Source organism: Homalodisca vitripennis, chromosome 7 (genome assembly GCF_021130785.1).
Source record: "Homalodisca vitripennis isolate AUS2020 chromosome 7, UT_GWSS_2.1, whole genome shotgun sequence".
Lineage (NCBI taxonomy): Eukaryota > Metazoa > Arthropoda > Insecta > Hemiptera > Cicadellidae > Homalodisca > Homalodisca vitripennis.
In genome coordinates this window covers 47,034,138-47,057,224 of record NC_060213.1, presented here as the reverse complement: position 1 = coordinate 47,057,224, position 23,087 = coordinate 47,034,138, and the positions used below count along the sequence as shown (strand labels likewise).

General features: G+C 34.9%; 1 protein-coding gene across 1 annotated transcript in view; it reads left to right on the top strand.

Annotated features, from left to right (window-relative positions):
* Positions 1-23,087, top strand: part of LOC124365815 (serine/threonine-protein kinase tousled-like 2) — a 204,104-nt gene that overhangs the window by 20,458 nt on the left and 160,559 nt on the right. The window contains 1 exon segment of the mRNA XM_046821852.1: positions 10,033-10,096. Within this exon segment, the coding sequence (XP_046677808.1) occupies positions 10,066-10,096 (31 nt within the window). The 5' untranslated portion in view covers positions 10,033-10,065.

Genomic DNA, 23,087 nt, shown 5'->3' with positions numbered 1-23,087 from the left:
AGCCAGAAGTGATATTTTATGTGTGATAGTTGTTTATAAACGATTGTATCAAAGCACATTGCCCATTGAATTTCTACAGTATTTTGTGTATATAGTTTTGATAAGGAAATAAATGCATTCATTTGTTGTATTTAGGTAAACATTTATTATTATTGTACATCACCAGTGACAGAGCAAAATCAGATATCAACATTTGGGTCTGTGAGTGCGTAAGGTAGAATTTTTGTATTTTGTTTGCTCTGTTACAACCATTTCTCCAGTGATCACAATCAACAGAGATCGTGTACTGTCCGGCCTATCACAGAGGACATAGTGTGACTTGTACAATGGCCAGTTAAGCTGGAGAGCCTGTTACACAACATCCTGTACTGTGACTGACTGTGTAGTCTCAATACACACTCACTGTTCCCCGGTAGGGCCCTATCATATTATATGATACACACTGGTGATTTCATTGTACAGAGATCATGTACTGGTTGGTGTATCACAGAGGACATAGTGTAACATGTACAATGGCCAGTTAAGCTGGAGAGCCTGTTACACAACATCCTGTACTGTGACTGACTGTGTAGCCTCAATACACACTCACTGTTCTATCCTGTCATAACGGTAGGGCCCTATCATTGTAAAATATGATACACACTGGTGATTTCATTGTACAGAGATCATGTATTGGTTGGTGTATCACAGAGGACATAGTGTGACTTGTACAATGGCCAGTTAAGCTGGAGAGCCTGTTACACAACATCCTGTACTGTGACTGACTGTGTAGCCTCAATACACACACTCACTGTTCTATCCTGTCATAACGGTAGGGCCCTATCATTGTAAAATATGATACACACTGGTGATTTCATTGTACAGAGATCATGTATTGGTTGGTGTATCACAGAGGACATAGTGTGACTTGTACAATGGCCAGTTAAGCTGGAGAGCCTGTTACACAACATCCTGTACTGTGACTGACTGTGTAGCCTCAATACACACTCACTGTTCTTATCCTGTCATAACGGTAGGGCCCTATCATTGTAAAATATGATACACACTGGTGATTTCATTGTACAGAGATCATGTATTGGTTGGTGTATCACAGAGGACATAGTGTGACTTGTACAATGGCCAGTTAAGCTGGAGAGCCTGTTACACAACATCCTGTACTGTGACTGACTGTGTAGTCTCAATACACACTCACTGTTCCCCGGTAGGGCCCTATCATATTATATGATACACACTGGTGATTTCATTGTACAGAGATCATGTACTGGTTGGTGTATCACAGAGGACATAGTGTAACATGTACAATGGCCAGTTAAGCTGGAGAGCCTGTTACACAACATCCTGTACTGTGACTGACTGTGTAGCCTCAATACACACTCACTGTTCTATCCTGTCATAACGGTAGGGCCCTATCATTGTAAAATATGATACACACTGGTGATTTCATTGTACAGAGATCATGTATTGGTTGGTGTATCACAGAGAGGACATAGTGTGACTTGTACAATGGCCAGTTAAGCTGGAGAGCCTGTTACACAACATCCTGTACTGTGACTGACTGTGTAGCCTCAATACACACTCACTGTTCTATCCTGTCATAACGGTAGGGCCCTATCATTGTAAAATATGATACACACTGGTGATTTCATTGTACAGAGATCATGTATTGGTTGGTGTATCACAGAGGACATAGTGTGACATGTACAATGGCCAGTTAAGCTGGAGAGCCTGTTACACAACATCCTGTACTGTGACTGGACTGTGTAGTCTCAATACACACTCACTGTTCTATCCTGTCATAACGGTAGGACCCTATCATTGTAAAATATAGATACACACTGGTGATTTCAGTGTAACAGAGATCATGTACTGGTTGGTGTATCACAGAGGACATAGTGTGACTTGTACAATGGCCAGTTAAGCTGGAGAGCCATTTACACAACATCCTGTTACTGTGACTGACTGTGTAGCCTCAATACACACTCACTGTTCTATCCTGTCATAACGGTAGGGCTCTATCATTGTAAAATATAGATACACACTGGTGATTTCAGTGTACAGAGATCATGTACTGGTTGGTGTATCACAGAGGACATAGTGTGACTTGTACAATGGCCAGTTAAGCTGGAGAGCCTGTTACACAACATCCTGTACTGTGACTGACTGTGTAGCCTCAATACACACTCACTGTTCTATTCCTGTCGTAACGGTAGGACCCTATCATTGTAAAATATAGATACACACTGGTGATTTCAGTGTACAGAGATCATGTACTGGTTTGGTGTATCACAGAGGACATAGTGTGACTTGTACAATGGCCAGTTAAGCTGGAGAGCCTGTTACACAACATCCTGTACTGTGACTGACTGTGTAGTCTCAATACACACTCACTGTTCTATCCTGTCGTAACGGTAGGACCCTATCATTGTAAAATATAGATACACACTGGTGATTTCAGTGTACAGAGATCATGTACTGGTTGGTGTATCACAGAGGACATAGTGTGAACTTGTACAATGGCCAGTTAAGCTGGAGAGCCTGTTACACAACATCCTGTACTGTGACTGACTGTGTAGTCTCAATACACACTCACTGTTCCCCGGTAGGGCCCTATCATATTATATGATACACACTGGTGATTTCATTGTACAGAGATCATGTACTGGTTGGTGTATCACAGAGGACATAGTGTGTAACATGTACAATGGCCAGTTAAGCTGGAGAGCCTGTTACACAACATCCTGTACTGTGACTGACTGTGTAGCCTCAATACACACTCACTGTTCTATCCTGTCATAACGGTAGGGCCCCTATCATTGTAAAATATGAATACACACTGGTGATTTCATTGTACAGAGATCATGTATTGGTTGGTGTATCACAGAGGACATAGTGTGACTTGTACAATGGCCAGTTAAGCTGGAGAGCCTGTTACACAACATCCTGTACTGTGACTGACTGTGTAGCCTCAATACACACTCACTGTTCTATCCTGTCATAACGGTAGGGCCCTATCATTGAAAAATATGATACACACTGGTGATTTCATTGTACAGAGATCATGTATTGGTTGGTGTATCACAGAGGACATAGTGTGACTTGTACAATGGCCAGTTAAGCTGGAGAGCCTGTTACACAACATCCTGTACTGTGACTGACTGTGTAGCCTCAATACACACTCACTGTTCTATCCTGTCATAACGGTAGGGCCCTATCATTGTAAAATATGATACACACTGGTGATTTTCATTGTACAGAGATCATGTATTGGTTGGTGTATCACAGAGGACATAGTGTGACTTGGTACAATGGCCAGTTAAGCTGGAGAGCCTGTTACACAACATCCTGTACTGTGACTGACTGTGTAGTCTCAATACACACTCACTGTTCCCCCGGTAGGGCCCCTATCATATTATATGATACACACTGGTGATTTCATTGTACAGAGATCATGTACTGGTTGGTGTATCACAGAGGACATAGTGTAACATGTACAATGGCCAGTTAAGCTGGAGAGCCTGTTACACAACATCCTGTACTGTGACTGACTGTGTAGCCTCAATACACACTCACTGTTCTATCCTGTCATAACGGTAGGGCCCTATCATTGTAAAATATGATACACACTGGTGATTTCATTGTACAGAGATCATGTATTGGTTGGTGTATCACAGAGGACATAGTGTGACTTGTACAATGGCCAGTTAAGCTGGAGAGCCTGTTACACAAACATCCTGTACTGTGACTGACTGTGTAGCCTCAATACACACTCACTGTTCTATCCTGTCATAACGGTAGGGCCCTATCATTGTAAAATATGATACACACTGGTGATTTCATTGTACAGAGATCATGTATTGGTTGGTGTATCACAGAGGACATAGTGTGACATGTACAATGGCCAGTTAAGCTGGAGAGCCTGTTACACAACATCCTGTACTGTGACTGACTGTGTAGTCTCAATACACACTCACTGTTCTATCCTGTCATAACGGTAGGACCCTATCATTGTAAAATATAGATACACACTGGTGATTTCAGTGTACAGAGATCATGTACTGGTTGGTGTATCACAGAGGACATAGTGTGACTTGTACAATGGCCAGTTAAGCTGGAGAGCCATTTACACAACATCCTGTACTGTGACTGACTGTGTAGCCTCAATACACACTCACTGTTCTATCCTGTCATAACGGTAGGGCTCTATCATTGTAAAATATAGATACACACTGGTGATTTCAGTGTACAGAGATCATGTACTGGTTGGTGTATCACAGAGGACATAGTGTGACTTGTACAATGGCCAGTTAAGCTGGAGAGCCTGTTACACAACATCCTGTACTGTGACTGACTGTGTAGCCTCAATACACACTCACTGTTCTATCCTGTCGTAACGGTAGGACCCTATCATTGTAAAATATAGATACACACTGGTGATTTCAGTGTACAGAGATCATGTACTGGTTGGTGTATCACAGAGGACATAGTGTGACTTGTACAATGGCCAGTTAAGCTGGAGAGCCTGTTACACAACATCCTGTACTGTGACTGACTGTGTAGTCTCAATACACACTCACTGTTCTATCCTGTCGTAACGGTAGGACCCTATCATTGTAAAATATAGATACACACTGGTGATTTCAGTGTACAGAGATCATGTACTGGTTGGTGTATCACAGAGGACATAGTGTGACTTGTACAATGGCCAGTTAAGCTGGAGAGCCTGTTACACAACATCCTGTACTGTGACTGACTGTGTAGCCTCAATACACACTCACTGTTCTATCCTGTCGTAACAGTAGGACCCTATCATTGTAAAATATAGATACACACTGGTGCTTTCAGTGTACAGAGATCATGTATTGGTTGGTGTATCACAGACGACATAGTGTGACTTGTACAATGGCCAGTTAAGCTGGAGAGCCTGTTACAGAACAACATCCTGTACTGTGGCTGACTGTGTAGCCTCAATACACACTCACTGTTCTATCCTATCATAACGGTAGGACCCTATCATTGTAAAATATAGATATACACTGGTTATTTCAGTGTACAGAGATCATGTACTGGTTGGTGTATCACAGAGGACATAGTGTGACATGTACAATGGCCAGTTAAGCTGGAGAGCCTGTTACACAACATCCTGTACTGTGACTGACTGTGTAGCCTCAATACACACTCACTGTTCTATCCTGTCATAACGGTAGGACCCTATCATTGTAAAATATAGATATACACTGGTTATTTCAGTGTACAGAGATCATGTACTGGTTGGTGTATCACAGAGGACATAGTGTGACATGTACAATGGCCAGTTAAGCTGGAGAGCCTGTTACACAACATCCTGTACTGTGACTGACTGTGTAGCCTCAATACACACTCACTGTTCTATCCTGTCATAACGGTAGGACCCTATCATTGTAAAATATAGATACACACTGGTGATTTCAGTGTACAGAGATCATGTACTGGTTGGTGTATCACAGAGGACATAGTGTGATATGTACAATGGCCAGTTAAGCTGGTGAGTCTGTTACAGAACAACATCCTGTACTGTGGCTGACTGTGTAGCCTCAATACACAATACACACTCACTTTACTCTCCTGTCATAACAGGTAGGGCCTTTTTATTTTAAATATAGATTCACAATGGTGATTTAAAAACTAATATAATTACATATCTGACTTAACAAATTTAACATCTATATGTAAGTGGTTTTTAAATTTTAATTGAAGTAAAAAATTAATGTTTACAGATGAACATGTGTTTTCTTCTACTTATGGTTCTAATCAAGCTAGAAAAGTTAACTTTGGAGTTACACTTTGGCTAAAAATGGTCATCCTTATTGAAAATGCACATACAAATACAGGTTTTCATTTTCTTTATTCTGTGTTAATTTTAGCCTGATCTTCCCAAAGTTTTTAAGTTTATATTGATACATCATTGACCACACTATTTTCTTTGTTTTCATCAAGGAAAATTATAAATTAACTACTCTCTTAAAAAAGGTATAGATACCCAAGTTTAAAAGACAACAAATTAACTAATAGAACCACAATAACGAGAGCTACAGTAAAATGTAGCTTGTTTATTTCTGCATTTTTGTATATTAAGTACATAATTCTCAAACAATAATTTTCAGTTTTTATGTTGAAAACAACAAAAAAAGTACCGGTTTTATATGTAACTAAACTGCAACTTTGAAAATGCATAACTCGGACACTTGCAATATGATTAAGAACAAATGTTTATGGAAGATAGGTACAAGTTTAATGTTTTTGATCATTCAGTTTTAGAATTATATGAAAAAATTGTTATTAAATTACAATCTAAACTATAATTCTTGACTGGATGATTCAAAAACATTTTGTGTTGGTTACGCTATGGATCTTAAAAGTAATATCACTCAGCAATATCAAACTCAAATAAAATTTTTTTGATTTATAATTATTGTTAAAAGTTTAATTTTTAAAATAGGGCCACTTAACAATTATTTATGCATATTCACGTTGTATACATGCTGCCATGCTGTAGTGAATTTTCATGCATACAGCTAGTTTTTGTCCGGAGTTCAACGAATTGGACTTATGAAGCCTTGGGCTCTTACTTGGCAAATCAATTGTACAAATCATAAAATATTTGGGGTTAAAACCATTACTTCAATTAAATATCCATTATGTAAAATATCTAAGAAATAGTTTAAATAATTAAAAAAAAAATTTAAAGTAACAACTTGTATACTTTTGTCATCTTACTTTCTAAATTGTTCTTTAAATCATCAATGTTTTAAAACATAATGTCAAAAACAGGTGGTAGATTATGGAGAAAGTATTACATAATCATGTTTTGTAACTTTACATGTACAATGTGTAACTAAGATTTGTTTAAGCTGTAACGGGGACAATTCAAGTTAGTATGTGAAGTGAAGTGACTGTGTGCTGTTTAATTAGTCTGATAAAGCTGATAACAGATAAGAACTGAAAACAATCGTAATCTCTGCACTTCCAGACAGTTGTTATTTAGCAGATTCTGTGCAGAAATCTTTCTTACGTGAAGTCTATACTAGTTTTTACATATGTGAATAGGAACTGTGTTGATCACAGGTAAAAAAAAGAACATCACTCTAAACTTCGTTACTGTAATTCATCATCTAATTCCTTGTACCAGGTACTTCATGTCAAAATGGTATTTAATATTCTGAAGTACATTTTCGTTATTACGTTGGCACTAAATGTTTTATGTAGTCAATTTAGTTTTAAGACTTAGTTTTATATTGACAAACTAGAATCAGTTGGACTTCTGGATAGGCAATTAGGCTTTGAGTTAAGTTTAGAATGAAACCGATGAATTCTATTTTCTGCATACCTTTTTAAAATGTTTAAATGATTTCCATTTAAGATTTAGACAGAGTTGTTAATCTGTTTTATAGAGAGTGAATGTTCTGCAACAAGACCCCTCTGATTCTTCCTTGAAGAGTCCATGAAACATTATTATTGTATTATCAATTTAACAAATTGCAGTACATTATAGCCAATACGGTCACTGCTAAGTATTAATGATATTTTCAGTGGTGTTAAATGTTTTTTTTTCTTTTATATTGATTAGATAATTATGTATAGAGGTAGACTAATGTAATTGTCCTTTCACCTTCATTTGACCTCATTAATTTGTGGACTTCTGGAAGTCCACGTACTTTGACATATGTTTTATTTCTGTTTTGATATACATACATAAAAATATGTAATAGTCACAAGTGGAATTTAAATCCACACATTTGCATCCTTCTTCTGACTACCTCCACTTCAAAATTTTACTAGATTATATAGGATCTGATGGTGAATTAAGAAGTGAGATCAGCGTTTATATATTGTCACTCAGCACCGAAGTAACAAAGGAATCAGTTCCACCATCAGCAACAATAATCGCCTCTTCTATACAGAGCATAAGCACACATTTTTCTAGGTCAACGTAGAACAATAATTAATTTTTAGGTCATACAAACAAGGTCCAAGGTTTTTTATCTGAGTATTATTTTGGAATATAATTTGAACTCTCCTAAATCGAGCAGTGTGTTCATCAATGTTATTTGATAAGTTGATTCATCACTATTGTGTTTCTAATTTAATTTTCATCTACAGTTATCAATATATAATTTTACCTAAAAGTTCTTGCAAAAATAAACTCCAGTTCCTTTATAATATTTATTAATTAATTTGTAATGTGTGAATGTTTTCTGAAATATACCAAACAGTTAAGTACCAGTTGAGTCATTTTGCTACGAAATAACATCAAAACCAGGTTTCTAAGTTGTATACGAATGATCAAAGTCTATTTCAGAGCACTTTGCACTGTGTCGTTTATTTTGTAAAACTATATTTTTAGTCAACAGTGTTTAGTTAAGTGGAAGTCTGTTTTGATGTAAATTAAAAAAAGTAATGTTTAAGGTTAGCTATTTTAAATAGTTATGATGACAGTTAGTATAAACGATTATAAGAAATGATCCATAATTTGAAGTTTCAGGTCTGGTTCTGGTGGACTCTTGTAAATGTCTAGAAGACACTGTGTGTTGGCACCAATGGCACAGTGGGCCAAGGTGTTCACTTTTCTATACTTGACTTGACCATAACAATGTAGTAAAACGGACATAAATCTGTGCTGTACTGCCTATTTTAGAGCGGCACTGTATACTCTCTCCCGTCACCTCCGGAGTACATTCTGGCTGTTAGGTTGGTGCCCTTGTCCCCTACCCAGAACCAGAAAGTTGGACATCTTGAGTTGTTATTGTATGACCTCAGTAAAAGCAGCCAAGGTCAGACTACTAATGTAAAATAACGTAAACTTGTGTGTATTTATTTATACATAAAAACAGGTTAGTTGTCTTTTTAAATAAAGCCATTTTTGTTTGTATCCGGTACACTTCTTCAGATAAATATAAACTGCATAAATATTAATGATAAATATGAAAGAAAAAGAAAGTGATTATTGAAACAAGTAAAAACAAACTTGGAAGTGTTCTCATAATTGAGTTAATTTTGTGAACACCAGTTTAAAATTGTTTATGAATTTCGGATAGTTGTGTGGAAAAGAATTATTGTTTTTGTTTGTTGGTTGATTCAAATTCCGCTAAATAATTAACTGGCTATGCTAATTTTCTAAAATCACAAGTTAATTTATTGATGTAATACATACAGTTTACATATTTCCAAATTTTTGCTTTCTTCAGTGATTTGTAGAAAATATTAAAATGCAACTTTATCCTATTTACAGTAGCAATAATACCACTAAGTAAATAATTCTTTTGAAATAAAAATTAAAGGGTGAAAAAAATAAAATTAGAGAAACTACCAGTTATGTTCAAATTACATATGTTTCTATGATAAAACTACAATTATTATTTTATTAGTAAATAATCTATTTTTTATTAAATAAAACTACATTATAATGTGTGCTTACCTAGTGGCGGTCCAATAGTGCTTGGCAGCTCTGGATGTTCACTCAGTGTAAAATTTCTGGTCCGGCAGTTGTCCGAATGTACTGCTCCACAATGATGATAACAAATGAAATCACCCCTCGAAATGGTGGTACACATCACATAATCGATTAAAATTCTAGGGGGTTTGATCATTATTGGCTCAGATAGCAAGCAAAAATATTATAAACTCAACTAACCATAATTAGAGAAGTTTAAGGTATGGAGGCAGGTTCCAACTGTCGGTGGACATCAACCACTGCGTAAACACCTAACGTAAATAACATAGTTTCAGTGATATGTGTTACTTTTTTAATGTCTGACTTTTCAATCAAGGTGCTTAGAGACAAATTATGATATAGTGAAAAAATGAGACGTATTCTGTGAAGTGGCGAAGACTAATGTTTTCTTCAGCATCACAATAGTTAAAAACAGCCATGAAATAGTTTTAGTGAAGCACCGACTACAGGGATTTGTACCATTGGTGTCTGTATGTGGATGAGTGTTTGCCAGGAGAAGGCAGACACCTAAGTCTCCGGTTCAATAATCTCCGGTTGTGTTGCAGGTTGCCGATGGGGCGTGGTGAGGATCTGACGGGATGACAGAGAGCCGCTGGATTTCCGGAGGTGGTAAGTGTTTCGCTTTATTCGCTTTGCGCCGTACCCTAATTCTTCTGAAGTTAGTGACATATGTCACTCCGCATGTAAACCTTGTAAACAAGGTAGCAAAATTTTTGTTGCATGTTCAATTTCATTGTTTTTAGCATTTTAGCAAGTGTTTCTTTTTCAGATAGTAGTTTCTCCTGGTTTGGTGTAGTACCTGACTACCGGCAAACTTAGTCTGAGCAGGAATATATATTTTTTAATAATTTGCTTATGTGGCTGCCAAAGTAAATATCAGAATAGTGACAGAATGAGACTTAAATTATAAAGATCATAGGGGGAAATGTGAGATCAAATTAAATAGGTTTACAGTACTTGTAAAACTTGAAAAAGTCAAGTCTTATAATAGGCCTAATACTTTATTATTGAACCCTGTAAGTGCTGACTATATTCACCCCTAGTGCTACATGTTTTTAGTAGTTTCACAAGCATAATGTTAAAAGTAAATAATAAGTACATAAAAGTAACAAGGTGCAAGATATTATATTTTTTTCAGCCAAACCTACAGAATAAAAAAATAATAATTAAAATTGATTTTACCATTTCATGTTGAAAAGTTATTACTTGAGTTATTAAAAAAATATAATAAACACACTCTTATTAAAATCCAAAACATACAAGAGTAAAGACAAATTTACTATAAATGAAAAAATATATACAACTTGCACATTTAGTCTTTATAAAAAAATCACAGGGACAAAAATTGTGTATTCTGTGGCAAATCACAGGGACAAAAATTGTGTTTTCTGTGGCCGCTAAATAGCACTAAAAATCTGTCAGTTACTTCAAGAGATAAGTTTTATAGCAACCAAAAAGAGTTCTTTGTGGCATTTTACATATTTTTTACTTTTCTTATGGTAAAAAAAAATAAATAAATAGTTACAAATCTTTAGTTATCAAAAACTACAAAATAACCCTATAAAGAGTTAAAAAACAACACACACATACACACAAAAACAACAACAGCAATAACAAACAACAATAAAAACAACAATTCCAGTTGATGATATGCAGAACTAAAATCATCTGTAGTCTAGTGATGGTATTTTAGAAAAGAGACGTCATGTAGATAGATTAATAGAGCAGTTTCTTTAGTTTATTACTCTATAAAATACATTAAGAAATATCATTAATTATTGATGTTTTTTTTTTTTTTTTTTTTTGTTTATGTCAAGCGTCAACCTAACATCGTGTAGCATAATTTTAAAACTACCGAGTGGCTCAATGACATCGATATCAGCATTTAAGGGGTTTACTCATTTTGTTTTCTAAAAAAAAATATCACCGTTTGAGAAATCCTTCGTTAAGTTTCATTCTAAACATTTTCAATGTTGTATTTGATGTTTTTTAGATATTTCAAATATTTTTATCATTATACATGAAAGTGGTATCCTACGGTTTCACAATAGTCTTCCACATGTTAATGAATAGTAAAAAACTATAACATGTACATTGGTGCTGTAGGATTAATATAAATTATGATCGATATATGAAACACAGTTGCTTAGTTTTTGTATAGCAAATAAGTTACCTATTAAAAGTTATCTAAAAGTTTTTCTTCTCAACTATTTTTAACGCAAGCAATTAAGTAACTATTTTGGATAACTCAAATAAACAAAAAGTGGAGAATACAAAACTTGAAAACACTGATTAATCTCTAAAAGTCGATTCGGCCACTGTAAAGTTGCAAGGCTTCCGACAATATTGAGTATACTAATAAATAGTTTGTCATCGGTAATTTTCCACTGCCAGTGTGTTAGTTGTAGATCTGGTAGGTTAACAGAGGCAGTGAACTGGTGGAGTGAGTGGTACACAAACTGAATAAAATATTGATAAGGGTGTTTGCGATAGCAGAGTGCGAGTGTGAGTGCGGGAACGACTGTGGCAGCTGAATCAATAATGACAGCGTCACTGAGCCCATACTGTGTGGTACACTGCTGGGTACGGTGTGGTCTTTGCCAGCTGTCCATCTCAATACTGGCTCGGTTATTATCCGCCTGGGGGTAGTTCTTAACATTTTCGAAGAATTTCAATTTTTTGCGTTTTTTATAATTTGCTATTTTATACTGACAAGAAGATTTGGATTGTTTAAACACGTTAACCACTTATCGGGGTACTGTCCCGTAATGATGGATGCGGTTCCAAAACACCCATCACGAGATGGCTACATGCAGTATTAAATATTTTTTTATATTATTAAGGGCTCAAATGACAAAGCAACAGAGAAAACGGGACAAGTTTTTTATACTACAGTATTTATTGATTTTTCAGAATTTGAAAAAATCTTAGATATCCTTCAGATGCTTACAAATTACATTATATTGTATCTTATTTCATAAGCTTAAAAAACAGTGGCTCAGTCAATTAAATCACAATCTAATTGAAATTGTTGTGAGAGTTTTACGAAACACTTGTGAGAATTGCATGTTTACTTAGATTGGTGTAAGAGAAAACAAATGTAAGTTTTCCAACAATTTAAGTATAATAAAAGAATAATAGAGATAAATTAATGATTTGAAATTTTCTATATAAATAATTCAATCCTCTATAAAAGTACATGAGATAAAATGAATTAATCATGTTTTTATACTAAAAAAGTTACTTCCTCACAAACTTTATGAAATAAATAAATTTCTTTATTGTTCTAAAAATTAAAAAAAAAACTATTTTCCCATTTCATTGGCTAAAAAAATAGCTTCGTCAATAAGGAATTGCAATAAAATTGAAGTTTTGGTAGAGTTTAGTCAAATTTTACATTTTTGTGTATTTAATGGTATTTGTACAAGGAGATTATGTGCAGCGATATTGAGTGGCTGATGGGTTAAAACTATTCCAGTTTTGATCAGCAGTGTTGAGCAAGGAGGTTAATAAATGTTGAGCAATTATTTTGAACTTGTGGAAGCATTGTATTGTATTAAAGATTCTATTGAAACAAAACGATTCTTCAATGCTTTGGCCAATGACGATAATAAAAATAACGATAAATCAAAAGAGATCAGAAAGCCTGCAACCTATTTGTCCCATTTCTTAAGTTTTCTTTTTTTTAATTTTTTTTAATGATACTTGTGATTTTATTGAAGTGAATATATCTTAAAAGATTGAGTCGAACAATATTTCACTGGAGTAATTTGAACCTAACTATAATTGAATAAAAAAATAACCATAAATTATGAATTTTTGTTTTTTAAACTAAAACGATTGGTGAATGGGTTTTTTCACTTGTTTCAACATGTTGGATACAATTTATGCACAATGAATGTGTCTTTCATTTTTAAGTAAATTTTTTTAGGAACTTGTCTCAGACAAAATTTAATAAGACTCATCTAAATATAAGAATGCAATTTTATAAATTGTTAACCCCTTTTAAATTACTAAGAAACAGTTTTAAATTGTACAATAAATTCAAATTATTACATGGTATGTACATTATTTGTGTGTATTTTAGTTTGAAGAACATGTGTAGGGTACTTACAAGACTAAATATAGTTTGGTCCAATAAATTATTCATAATTTTCATTTTAGGTCGTGTAGTAATTCACAGTACCAAAATCAAAGTTTTGTTTAACTTCAAATTAACTCATTAAGAATCAGTAGATTATAGCAACGTGAAACAGTGATGAAAGAAGCTTAACCGGTTAGACTCCTGTGAATAATTAAGGATGAGGATTGGCTGTACCAGATTCCTTGGTTGGTCTCAGAATGCCAACCAGTCAATAGGTGGTTTAGATGTCATTATGTGGCCAAAATGTCTAACAACCTTTCATTTTCCATTACTGATCTAGTGATCTCAGCATTTCATATGGCACCCATTCAAAAACTCATTTTACTCATTATTCTGCCAACACCCATTTTCATTAAAATACTTCATTATTCAAGTAAGGTTATATTCTTAGTATTCCATTTTTATATGTATGTCTGGGATTTCTTAATCACACTAAGGTTTTATTACTGTTTTGGACAGGATACTTTGTTCACTTAACAATAATGCTATTAGCTTTTTATTATGTTTGACGTTACTTACGCGATGGTATTTAAACATATAAAAAATTTAAATTTTTAAAAACTAGTAGGCTTTAGCTACTAAACAAGTAAGTAAAAAAATCATCAAGATTAAAAATGTTTAAAATATTAATTTATATCCTAAACTTTAAGAAAATATAGTTACACATATAGTCTGTACAGAATCAGCCTCTGTTAACAAAATAAATTAGACTACTTCCATTTACCAAATTTAAAAAAATACAATTTTTTGTAATAATTTTGAAGTCATTTATGTATGGTATTGATTTATTTCACATGAAAGAAGCTTTTTCTGTAGTTTTCACAACAAATGATGATTAATTTTTTGGCATTTAAGTTTTTTTTACATTGAATACAGAAAATACATTATATAGGAAATAAATATTCATTGAGTTGTATTTTTTTAAATCCTGTTGTAATGCAACAGTCATTCTAAGGCCTCAATACTACAGTTGACACACATAAACAATATATTTATATGAAAATATTAGAATTAGAGTTATATTTAAATGTGCATTCTTTAACATCAAAAGAGAGAAACGTGTCTCACCTCCAACTCTGATAAAAGCAGTTTCCAGTTACCCAAATGTGGCCTCTATTCTTCAGTATGTTATCATTGTGGGTTTATTAATAGACCTGTTCATGACCAGCAAGTCACATGTCACCATGTTAATGCCAGTTTACATATCTCTACACTGTCAAATAGTTCATATTTCGATTTTGTACTGTAAGCTTGTACACACACTGTTATTGGTGTGAAAGGGGGTTTAAATTTTATTTTAACATTAGTGGGCAAATATTTGTGTCAGTTACGAACTGGGTACAACATTCACAAGCTAAGAAATGTAGTAGTAATGGATTTAGAATCTGAAATCGAGAATTAATAACAGGTCTGCAAATTTTGTTGTCCTGTTGGGTAATAAACTATCAAGAAAGAATGGATCTGCAAGAAAAGTGATTTTCTGAAAATGAATAACTTTCTCTGAATGGAAAAGATGTTTGGCTGAATGTTCAGTTCAGTCTGACAAGGAAAAAATGGAGGAGATTATGAAAATTGATAAGAAAAGATAAAGGAAAAGGGAAATAAATTAAGACTACAAAGAAGTAATACAGAAACAAGGAATATCAATAGAAAACGCATTGTATTTGTTTCAGTCATTAGTACCCATTAAGTGTTACTAAAAGCTAAAATTTCGATGATCTTTCTAAAGGATTGTTTTTATAGCTTTGTAGCATTTAACAACCATAGGTTGCATGTGTTGTAACAATCGTGTTACCTCTTTAGTAGATGATGTTGAAAGATATTGATATTTGATAAATATCAGAACGTGTTTAATAGGGGAGGATTTACGTTTTGCTTTTAGTGATGAATGTGAAAACCCGTTTGGTCTCTCGGCAGCGCTCACGCCAGTCTTGGATACAATAAACAAGACAAATAAAAATAGCACTGGTCAATGTGAGTTTATTTGCAATCCTCGTGTAGATGGCGGTGGTGGTGGTGGTGATTCAAGCGGTTTCATTAGAAGAGAACCATTCCACAGTGACTCATTTGCCGTATCAATCGGCCAGCAGTGACTGTATAATGAGAGATTTAATTTTGCTACATTACAAGTGTAGATTGTGTGCAGGAAACTATCTGACCGTCACGTTTGTGGAATAGTGCTCTGGGAACGGAATATGCCGATCACTAAGAACTGGCGAAAGGAGTGTTGAAACAAGATCTAACTTAATACAAAGTGATATTTCATGTGTCTCAACTAATTTCGTTGCCCAGGTTGGTGCACTATTTCACTCCAATACGTCAGCCGTTCAAACTGTAAACTCAACTCCGTTATTTATGGACATATGAGGAAAAATAAACAATGTTCGTAATACTTTAAAAAAAATCCTTTAGAAACGTGTCCTTTAGAATTATATATATATATACAGGGTGAGTCAGAAATATGGTAAAATATTTTAAGACGTGATTTTAGAGCTAAAAATAAGAAAAAAATGTTATATAAAGGTAGGTCCGGAAACCCGTCATTACTGAGTAATGGCTGGCGAAAGATTTTGCTTTGTTTTCAGTTCACCTGGTGAAGTTAAGTGATTCTGAAAGGTTTTGTTCTTACTTTTTAACTCAAATAAGATGGATATATAAAGAAAATCGCCTGAAAAATCAAATAAAACCACTCTAGGGGTTGTAGTGTGAACAGTTTTTTGAGAAAAAGTATGAAATTTGCAAAAAATCTAATAAAAAAAATACCGTCTTAAATGTTTGATGTCGAATAACATTGTTAAATGACCAATAAACAAATTAATTTTTCCTAATACTGATTGTAGAGAATTTAATTCTGAAAACAACCATAATAGACAAAGTTAACTAAATGTGTAAAAAAGTTATGATATTGACTCCTCACGTGTCACACTACACAGCAAACTTTTGCTGTTTTATAATAAGGAATGAGTATCTGATTGGTAACAGCTGGTGAAAAAATAAACATTTTTAGTTCAAAATTTTATTTTTAAATACAATAAACATCTACAATCGCTTTTAGTCTCACCGGAAGATTAAAAAGGATGTTCTAAATGACCTCCATTGTTTAAAATGCACGCATTTAGGCGTCTTCTCATCAAATTTCGGACCCGTTCAAAAACTCCAGGTGTCTCCTTAATGGTTTCTATTCCATTAGAAACGTTTAAATCGGAGTTCTTCAATAGTATCTATTGGGGAAGAGTAAACTAATGTTTTTAAATGTCTCCAAAGGTAAAAAAGTCTAAAGGCTAGCCATGAAACTGGTCCACCTCGGCCTATCGATTGATTTGTGAAACTCTCATTTTGGTGTCCACGAACAGCCAGTAGAGAGTAGTGCGCAGGTACCCTGTCATGCATAAACCACATGTTTTGGCACAAATTCAGAGGTACATCATCAAGCAGGTTAGGTAGCTCGTCTCTTAAAAAGTTCAAGTACACCACGCCATTATGCCTGGGAGGAAGCACGAATACGACAAAATGATCTGCTAAGATTCCAATCCAAACATTTACTGAAAACTGATGTTGTGGGCGATTAGGTTTGATAGCATGAGGATTTCTGTCTGCCCAAATGTGGTTGTTATGGAAGTTAATGATAGCTGTTCTTGTAAATTGCGCCTCATTGGTAAACAAAATTGTATTAAAAAAGTTCGGATCAGCACATTTTAACAGAAGCCATCGACAAAAACAATATGGGGGAGCGTAGTCTTGTGGCAAAAGAGTTGCTGGAAAAATGGAGTTGCTTGGACATGCTGGAAGTGGTATGGGTGTAACTGGTACTCGTGTAGTATTCTCCGAATACTAGATTGCCTGACATTGAACTGTAGTGACAATTCTCTAGTGCTCTTTTCAGTATAATGAGAAATTTTATTAAGAACCAACTCTTCTAATTCAACAGTCCTACATGATCGGGCAATGCCTGCATCACTATGCTCCGAAGACTTCTAAGAACCTGTTTCAGATAGGCGTTGATGAACAGTGGCAAAAATCTTGCGCTTTGACACCTGCGGTTAGGAAAGTTCTCTTGCTAGACAGACGTCTTGCTAAAGTACTATTGCAGCGTCCCAAACCATACATTAAAATGCATGTCTTCTAAATCAGAGTTTGAATAGAGATGAATATTACCTTCCATTTGTAATAAATTAAACACACAACGCAAAATCACTAATAAAATGGATGGAAATAACTGATTAAAATACTTAACACAAGCACATAGTATCTTTACAGTTTGCTGTTTCGTTCAACAATGAGGTGAAATAATTATGTCATCTAATAATAAATGCCAAGCTGATTATTTATTATTTAAAAATGTTTAAACAGTTGTTGTTTAAATAATTAATTATTACCAGCTGTTACCAATCTGATATTCATTCCTTATTATAAAACAGCAAAACATGGCTGTGTAGTGTAATACGTAAGGAGTCAATTTCATAACTTTTTTACACATTTAGTTAACTTTGTTTATTATGGTTGTTTTCAGAATTAAATTCTCTACAATCTGTATTAGGAAAAACAATTTGTTTATTAGACATTTGACAATGTTATTCAACTTCATACATTTAAGATGGTATTTTTGTTATTAGATTTTTGGCAAATTTCATACTTTTTCTCAAAAACTGTTCACACTACAACCTCTAGAGTGGTTTTATTTGAATTTTCAGGTGATTTTCTTTATATATCCATCTTATTTGAGTTAAAAAGTAAGAACAAAACTTTTCAGAATCACTTAATTTCACCAGGTGAACTGAAAACAAAGCAAAATCTTTCGCCAGCCATTACTCAGTAATGGAGCGTTTCCGGACTTACCTTTATATAACATTTTTTCTTATTTTTAGCTCTACAATCATGTCTTGAAATATTTTACCATATTTCTGACTCACCCTGTATATATATATATAATTTCAATAAGCATTGAATCACAAAAAGTACTTGCTTCGCCGGGACTCGAACCCGGATCTCTCACTTGCCGGGTGAATGTGCTACCATTACACCACAGAGCCCTTACTTTTTACGATTCAATTATTTTGTATTTGGCCGTTTCTTTCACATGTGTTTAAATAACCGAACTAACATATGATCGGAAGACCAAATACCTGTCAAATGACCTTTATTTTAATTAAATTTGTATAAGTGGCCATAGGCTAATTTAATTTCAATAAGCATTGAATCACAAAAAGTACTTACTATATATATTTGTCTCGATCGGTATTCTAGATATGAATACATGTCAATTCCATGAGAAATAAATTAATAATATATCAGTTGTTATTGAAATCTACCTACTTCTTCCGACTGAGTCGGGAGGACTACTATACTGTAGAGTGAGCTTCCTAAAACTTGCCACTAGACAAAAAAATCTACGATCTCAATGTGTAAACTGATGCTTACAAAAACTCAACCTGTTTTATCAGTTTGCTCATGCGCCAGAGATAATTGCTGATAGAACATGCAAGTACCACAATATTTCGCGAAAACTTAAATTCCCAAACAATATTTCGCAAGAGGATCGAAAAAACAATGCTCCGAAAAATAAAATCGGGAAAACGTTTGATAATATTTCACCCCTCCCCCCCGTCACTCTCTCCCTCCCTCTCTCCCTCTTCTGGATTGAACTTGCAGAAAAATAATGATAGAATGATAGTACTGGATAACCCTGTACATAGCCGTGGGTTACGATAGCGCTAATATCACTATTATACGCACTATATCGAACATTTTCTGTATGCGCATGTTTATTATAGTGATTTCCATTTTCCTGCCGTGTGGCCAGTATTCCTTTAACGTGCATTAACAAAATGTGCAGTGACAGTAATAAGCAACAGGTCGAGAATTTTTAAATGGATGAATGGCACAAGTGGTGTCTTTACAAAAATTTTCTTATCCCTCTGATAGCGTCCATAGACGCAATACGCGTCTACTCGGACGTTTACTAAATGCATTAGACGCAAATTGCGTCGATAAATATTCACGCTAAAGTTCCATTTTTCGCTGCTTTGCATTTAAAAACTATACCGTTCAAAAGTTCGTGAGTTTTTGTTCCTGTTTATCCATGTATATCTAATGGCATAGGAGGAACACTTACTAATTGACGTCTGTTTTTTTTCAATTGAGGTGGAAGCAGTTCCTATCACATTAAAGGGAGAAAATACTAATATAAACATTACAAGATTATACATATCTGTTTTCAGGACTAGAATTCGTTACAATTTGACTGTTTGAATTGTTGATATATACTATTTCAAAACCGTCTAGATACTTTTTTCCAAAACATTTTTTGTTTCTCTTTGAAACAAAAACCTTTTCGTATCAGCTAACGTATAAAAAAATTTGTTTCACAGTAACACTGTCTGATTCTACAGTTCTTTGCAAATAAATGGTATGCAACACCTTGCATATAAATTTGGATTAACAATTTTATAAATTTTACAAAGGGAGTCTGTAAATCTCTACAAAACAGGTGTGGATCCAACTAACTCCGATTGACGCTCGGAGGGTTAAACGTAAAATGTCAAGTTTGTGCTAAACATTTTATTGTCACCGTGGGAACATTTGATTTAAAACGTGCAATATAATTTACAATAAGCACATAGAATTTCAATCACAAGTTGACTCATTACAAAACTGAAACATTCCGTCGCTTTAGAGAAATTTTCCTCTAAACTCCGCATAGACAACAAAACTGTTGTAACGGACGGAAACCATGGTCAAAAACATGATAGTACGCATTATTCAAGTCATGCGTAATGACGTTATTGCAGCAGCGATTCATCGTTAGTCACTCGACAGCATTACATATCGTCGGAGAGGAAGGATGTCTCCAAAGGGTAACAAACGCAATCGTTTTCTTCAAACTCAAGATCTATGTGGCCTGTTTCGATAGCGTAATCGTGGACATGATTTTGGGGGCGTGTCTCTAATGGTTTGATTAAGAAGGATTCGTTTTCTTACAAACTAGTTGTGCCTTGAAGAATTGGTTTGAAAACTTTGGTGGAAAATGTACTAAGTATCTGTAACGTTTTACAACAGTTACTAGCCGTGGGTCCAAACGCATCACCCACTCTACTGTACTTTCGCAGTTAAATCTGTAGTGACTATAGTGATACAGCGACGTGAAAGACTGTGCAAGTCTCTCTGTACACTTTAAAAGTCATTGAGGCGAAGTCCTTAAGTGAGAGAGAAATCGATTTTCTAAGTGATTGTATTTGAAATGGCATAATTACCTGCGCAAAACTTCATTAGCATTTGTCTCCGTAGTTTCTATTGACATTTTAAAGGCCAGTGGGTCGACGTTCTGAGGTCGCAATGATAAATCGTCACCTAATTAATGTAATATGAGGTAACGTGCTTGTGGTCCGTATTTGGTTCATTAGTATCAGGAGTTAAGAAGTTAAAAATGTTAGAGTTAGGACTGTTGTAATTCGCTGTGCGGTTTCATTGATTTGTTGTATTTTATCTATGCTGTGTTAAAATCAGTTACGCGCATGAACAACTATTCAGCAGTCTTAGCTAATCTAGGAGTGGAATGAGTATTTTTGCTGTCTCTAATTATGACCTATTTTTACTGTCAGCTTAATGTTTTTGCAAATTCGCGTGGCAGACAGATCGGTAAAGGTTATTTGAAATAAGAATCGAACATTTTTACCAGAATTTCGTGTATTTAATTTTAATTTTTTGCGGTTTACGCAAACAGAATAACTGCTATTAGATTCGTGTCAAATGTTTTTTCTTATAACTTTTCTGTGTGTTTTTAAATGCCCATGTGTGTAAAAGATTCGATTTTATAAATCTTTAAAATTGCACTGTAATAAGATCATTGAAATCTTAGTGCACAAATTCCTGTTTTCCTGTTTAGAACAAATATACGTTTTTTAAATTACATCTTTAAAAATATGAAGGACATGAGGCAACTAGCGACGAGCGGGTTTCTTCCAGTTATAAATCTTTGAACTCCAGAGGGGTTGATTTTTTCGAAAGGCCTTTCTTGGAAATTCCTTCGATGGTCAATCGAAAATCAGCCAGGGAAAAGGCGCCCCTTTCTTTTCATATCTCTTGCTCTTCAACTTTCAGCTTCATATTTGTATCTACTATACCTCTCACCGTTGCTCGCATAAGAACTTTTCTATTTTCTGCTCCATTCGACTTGTTTTTTTTAGTAGCTATGTTGAACCGTTTTGAGCAGCTATTCGTTCAGTCCACGACTGTAGCAACATGGATCTTTGAACTCCAGAGGGGTTATTTTTTTCGAAAGGCCTTTCTTGGAAATTCCTTCGATGGTCAATCGAAAATCAGCTAGGGAAAAGGCGCCCTTTCTTTTCATATCTCTTGCTCTTCAACTTTCAGCTTCATATTTGTATCTACTATACCTCTCACTGTTGCTCGCATAAGAATTTTTCTATTTTGTGCTCCATTCGACTTGTTTTTTTTTAGTAGCTATGTTGAACCGTTTTGAGCAGCTATTCGTTCAGTCCACGACTGTAGCAACATGGATCTTTGAACTCCAGAGGGGTTATTTTTTTCGAAAGGCCTTTCTTGGAAATTCCTTCGATGGTCAATCGAAAATCAGCTAGGGAAAAGGCGCCCCTTTCTTTTCATATCTCTTGCTCTTCAACTTTCAGCTTCATATTTGTATCTACTATACCTCTCACTGTTGCTCGCATAAGAATTTTTCTATTTTCTGCTCCATTCGACTTGTTTTCTTTAGTAGCTATGTTGAACCGTTTTGAGCAGCTATTCGTTCAGTCCACGACTGTAGCAACATGGTGGAACAGCGATGGATAAATACTCCGACCTGCTTCTGTGTTCCGATCCATCGATTTGACGGCGGTCTCCGAGGGATGCGCGTTGGATTTAACGATCGTGTGAGGTAATTATGTGTTGTCGTGGTAACCTATTGGCAGCACTGCACTGCCGTGTAGGGCCGTGATCGCCTGGTCTAGCCGAGTGCCGACTTCTTGTGTCGCAATCGTAATCGATAGGATCACCTGGCTCGCAGTCGTCACACTAACCACAGGAGACTCTACCGCGTCCAGGAGTCAACCAATAAATTAATACCGGCTATTCCAAGATTACTCTGTACTTTTTTTGTAATCTGTACATTTCCTCCCCCCTTTTCCCGTAAAAGTTGAAACTTTTTATTGTTCTGGAAGTAACAGTTTTCGCAACACTTCTCTAACTAGCCACCCAAAGTTAACGGCCCATTATGAGTTATTAGCAAAGAACACTTATTTAATGCGACCTCTATTTTACGACTCGATGTTAATAAATCATTAAAAATTACTATTTTGTATTGCTATAATTGCAAACTAGTACGGTACCAATGTCACAGAGAATATATTAACTGTTATTTATCTTTATTGTATTAAATAAACGATGGGGCAGCGCTTGTTGTGTTGCTTAAATATCTTCAATTTATCTTTTGCATAGCCT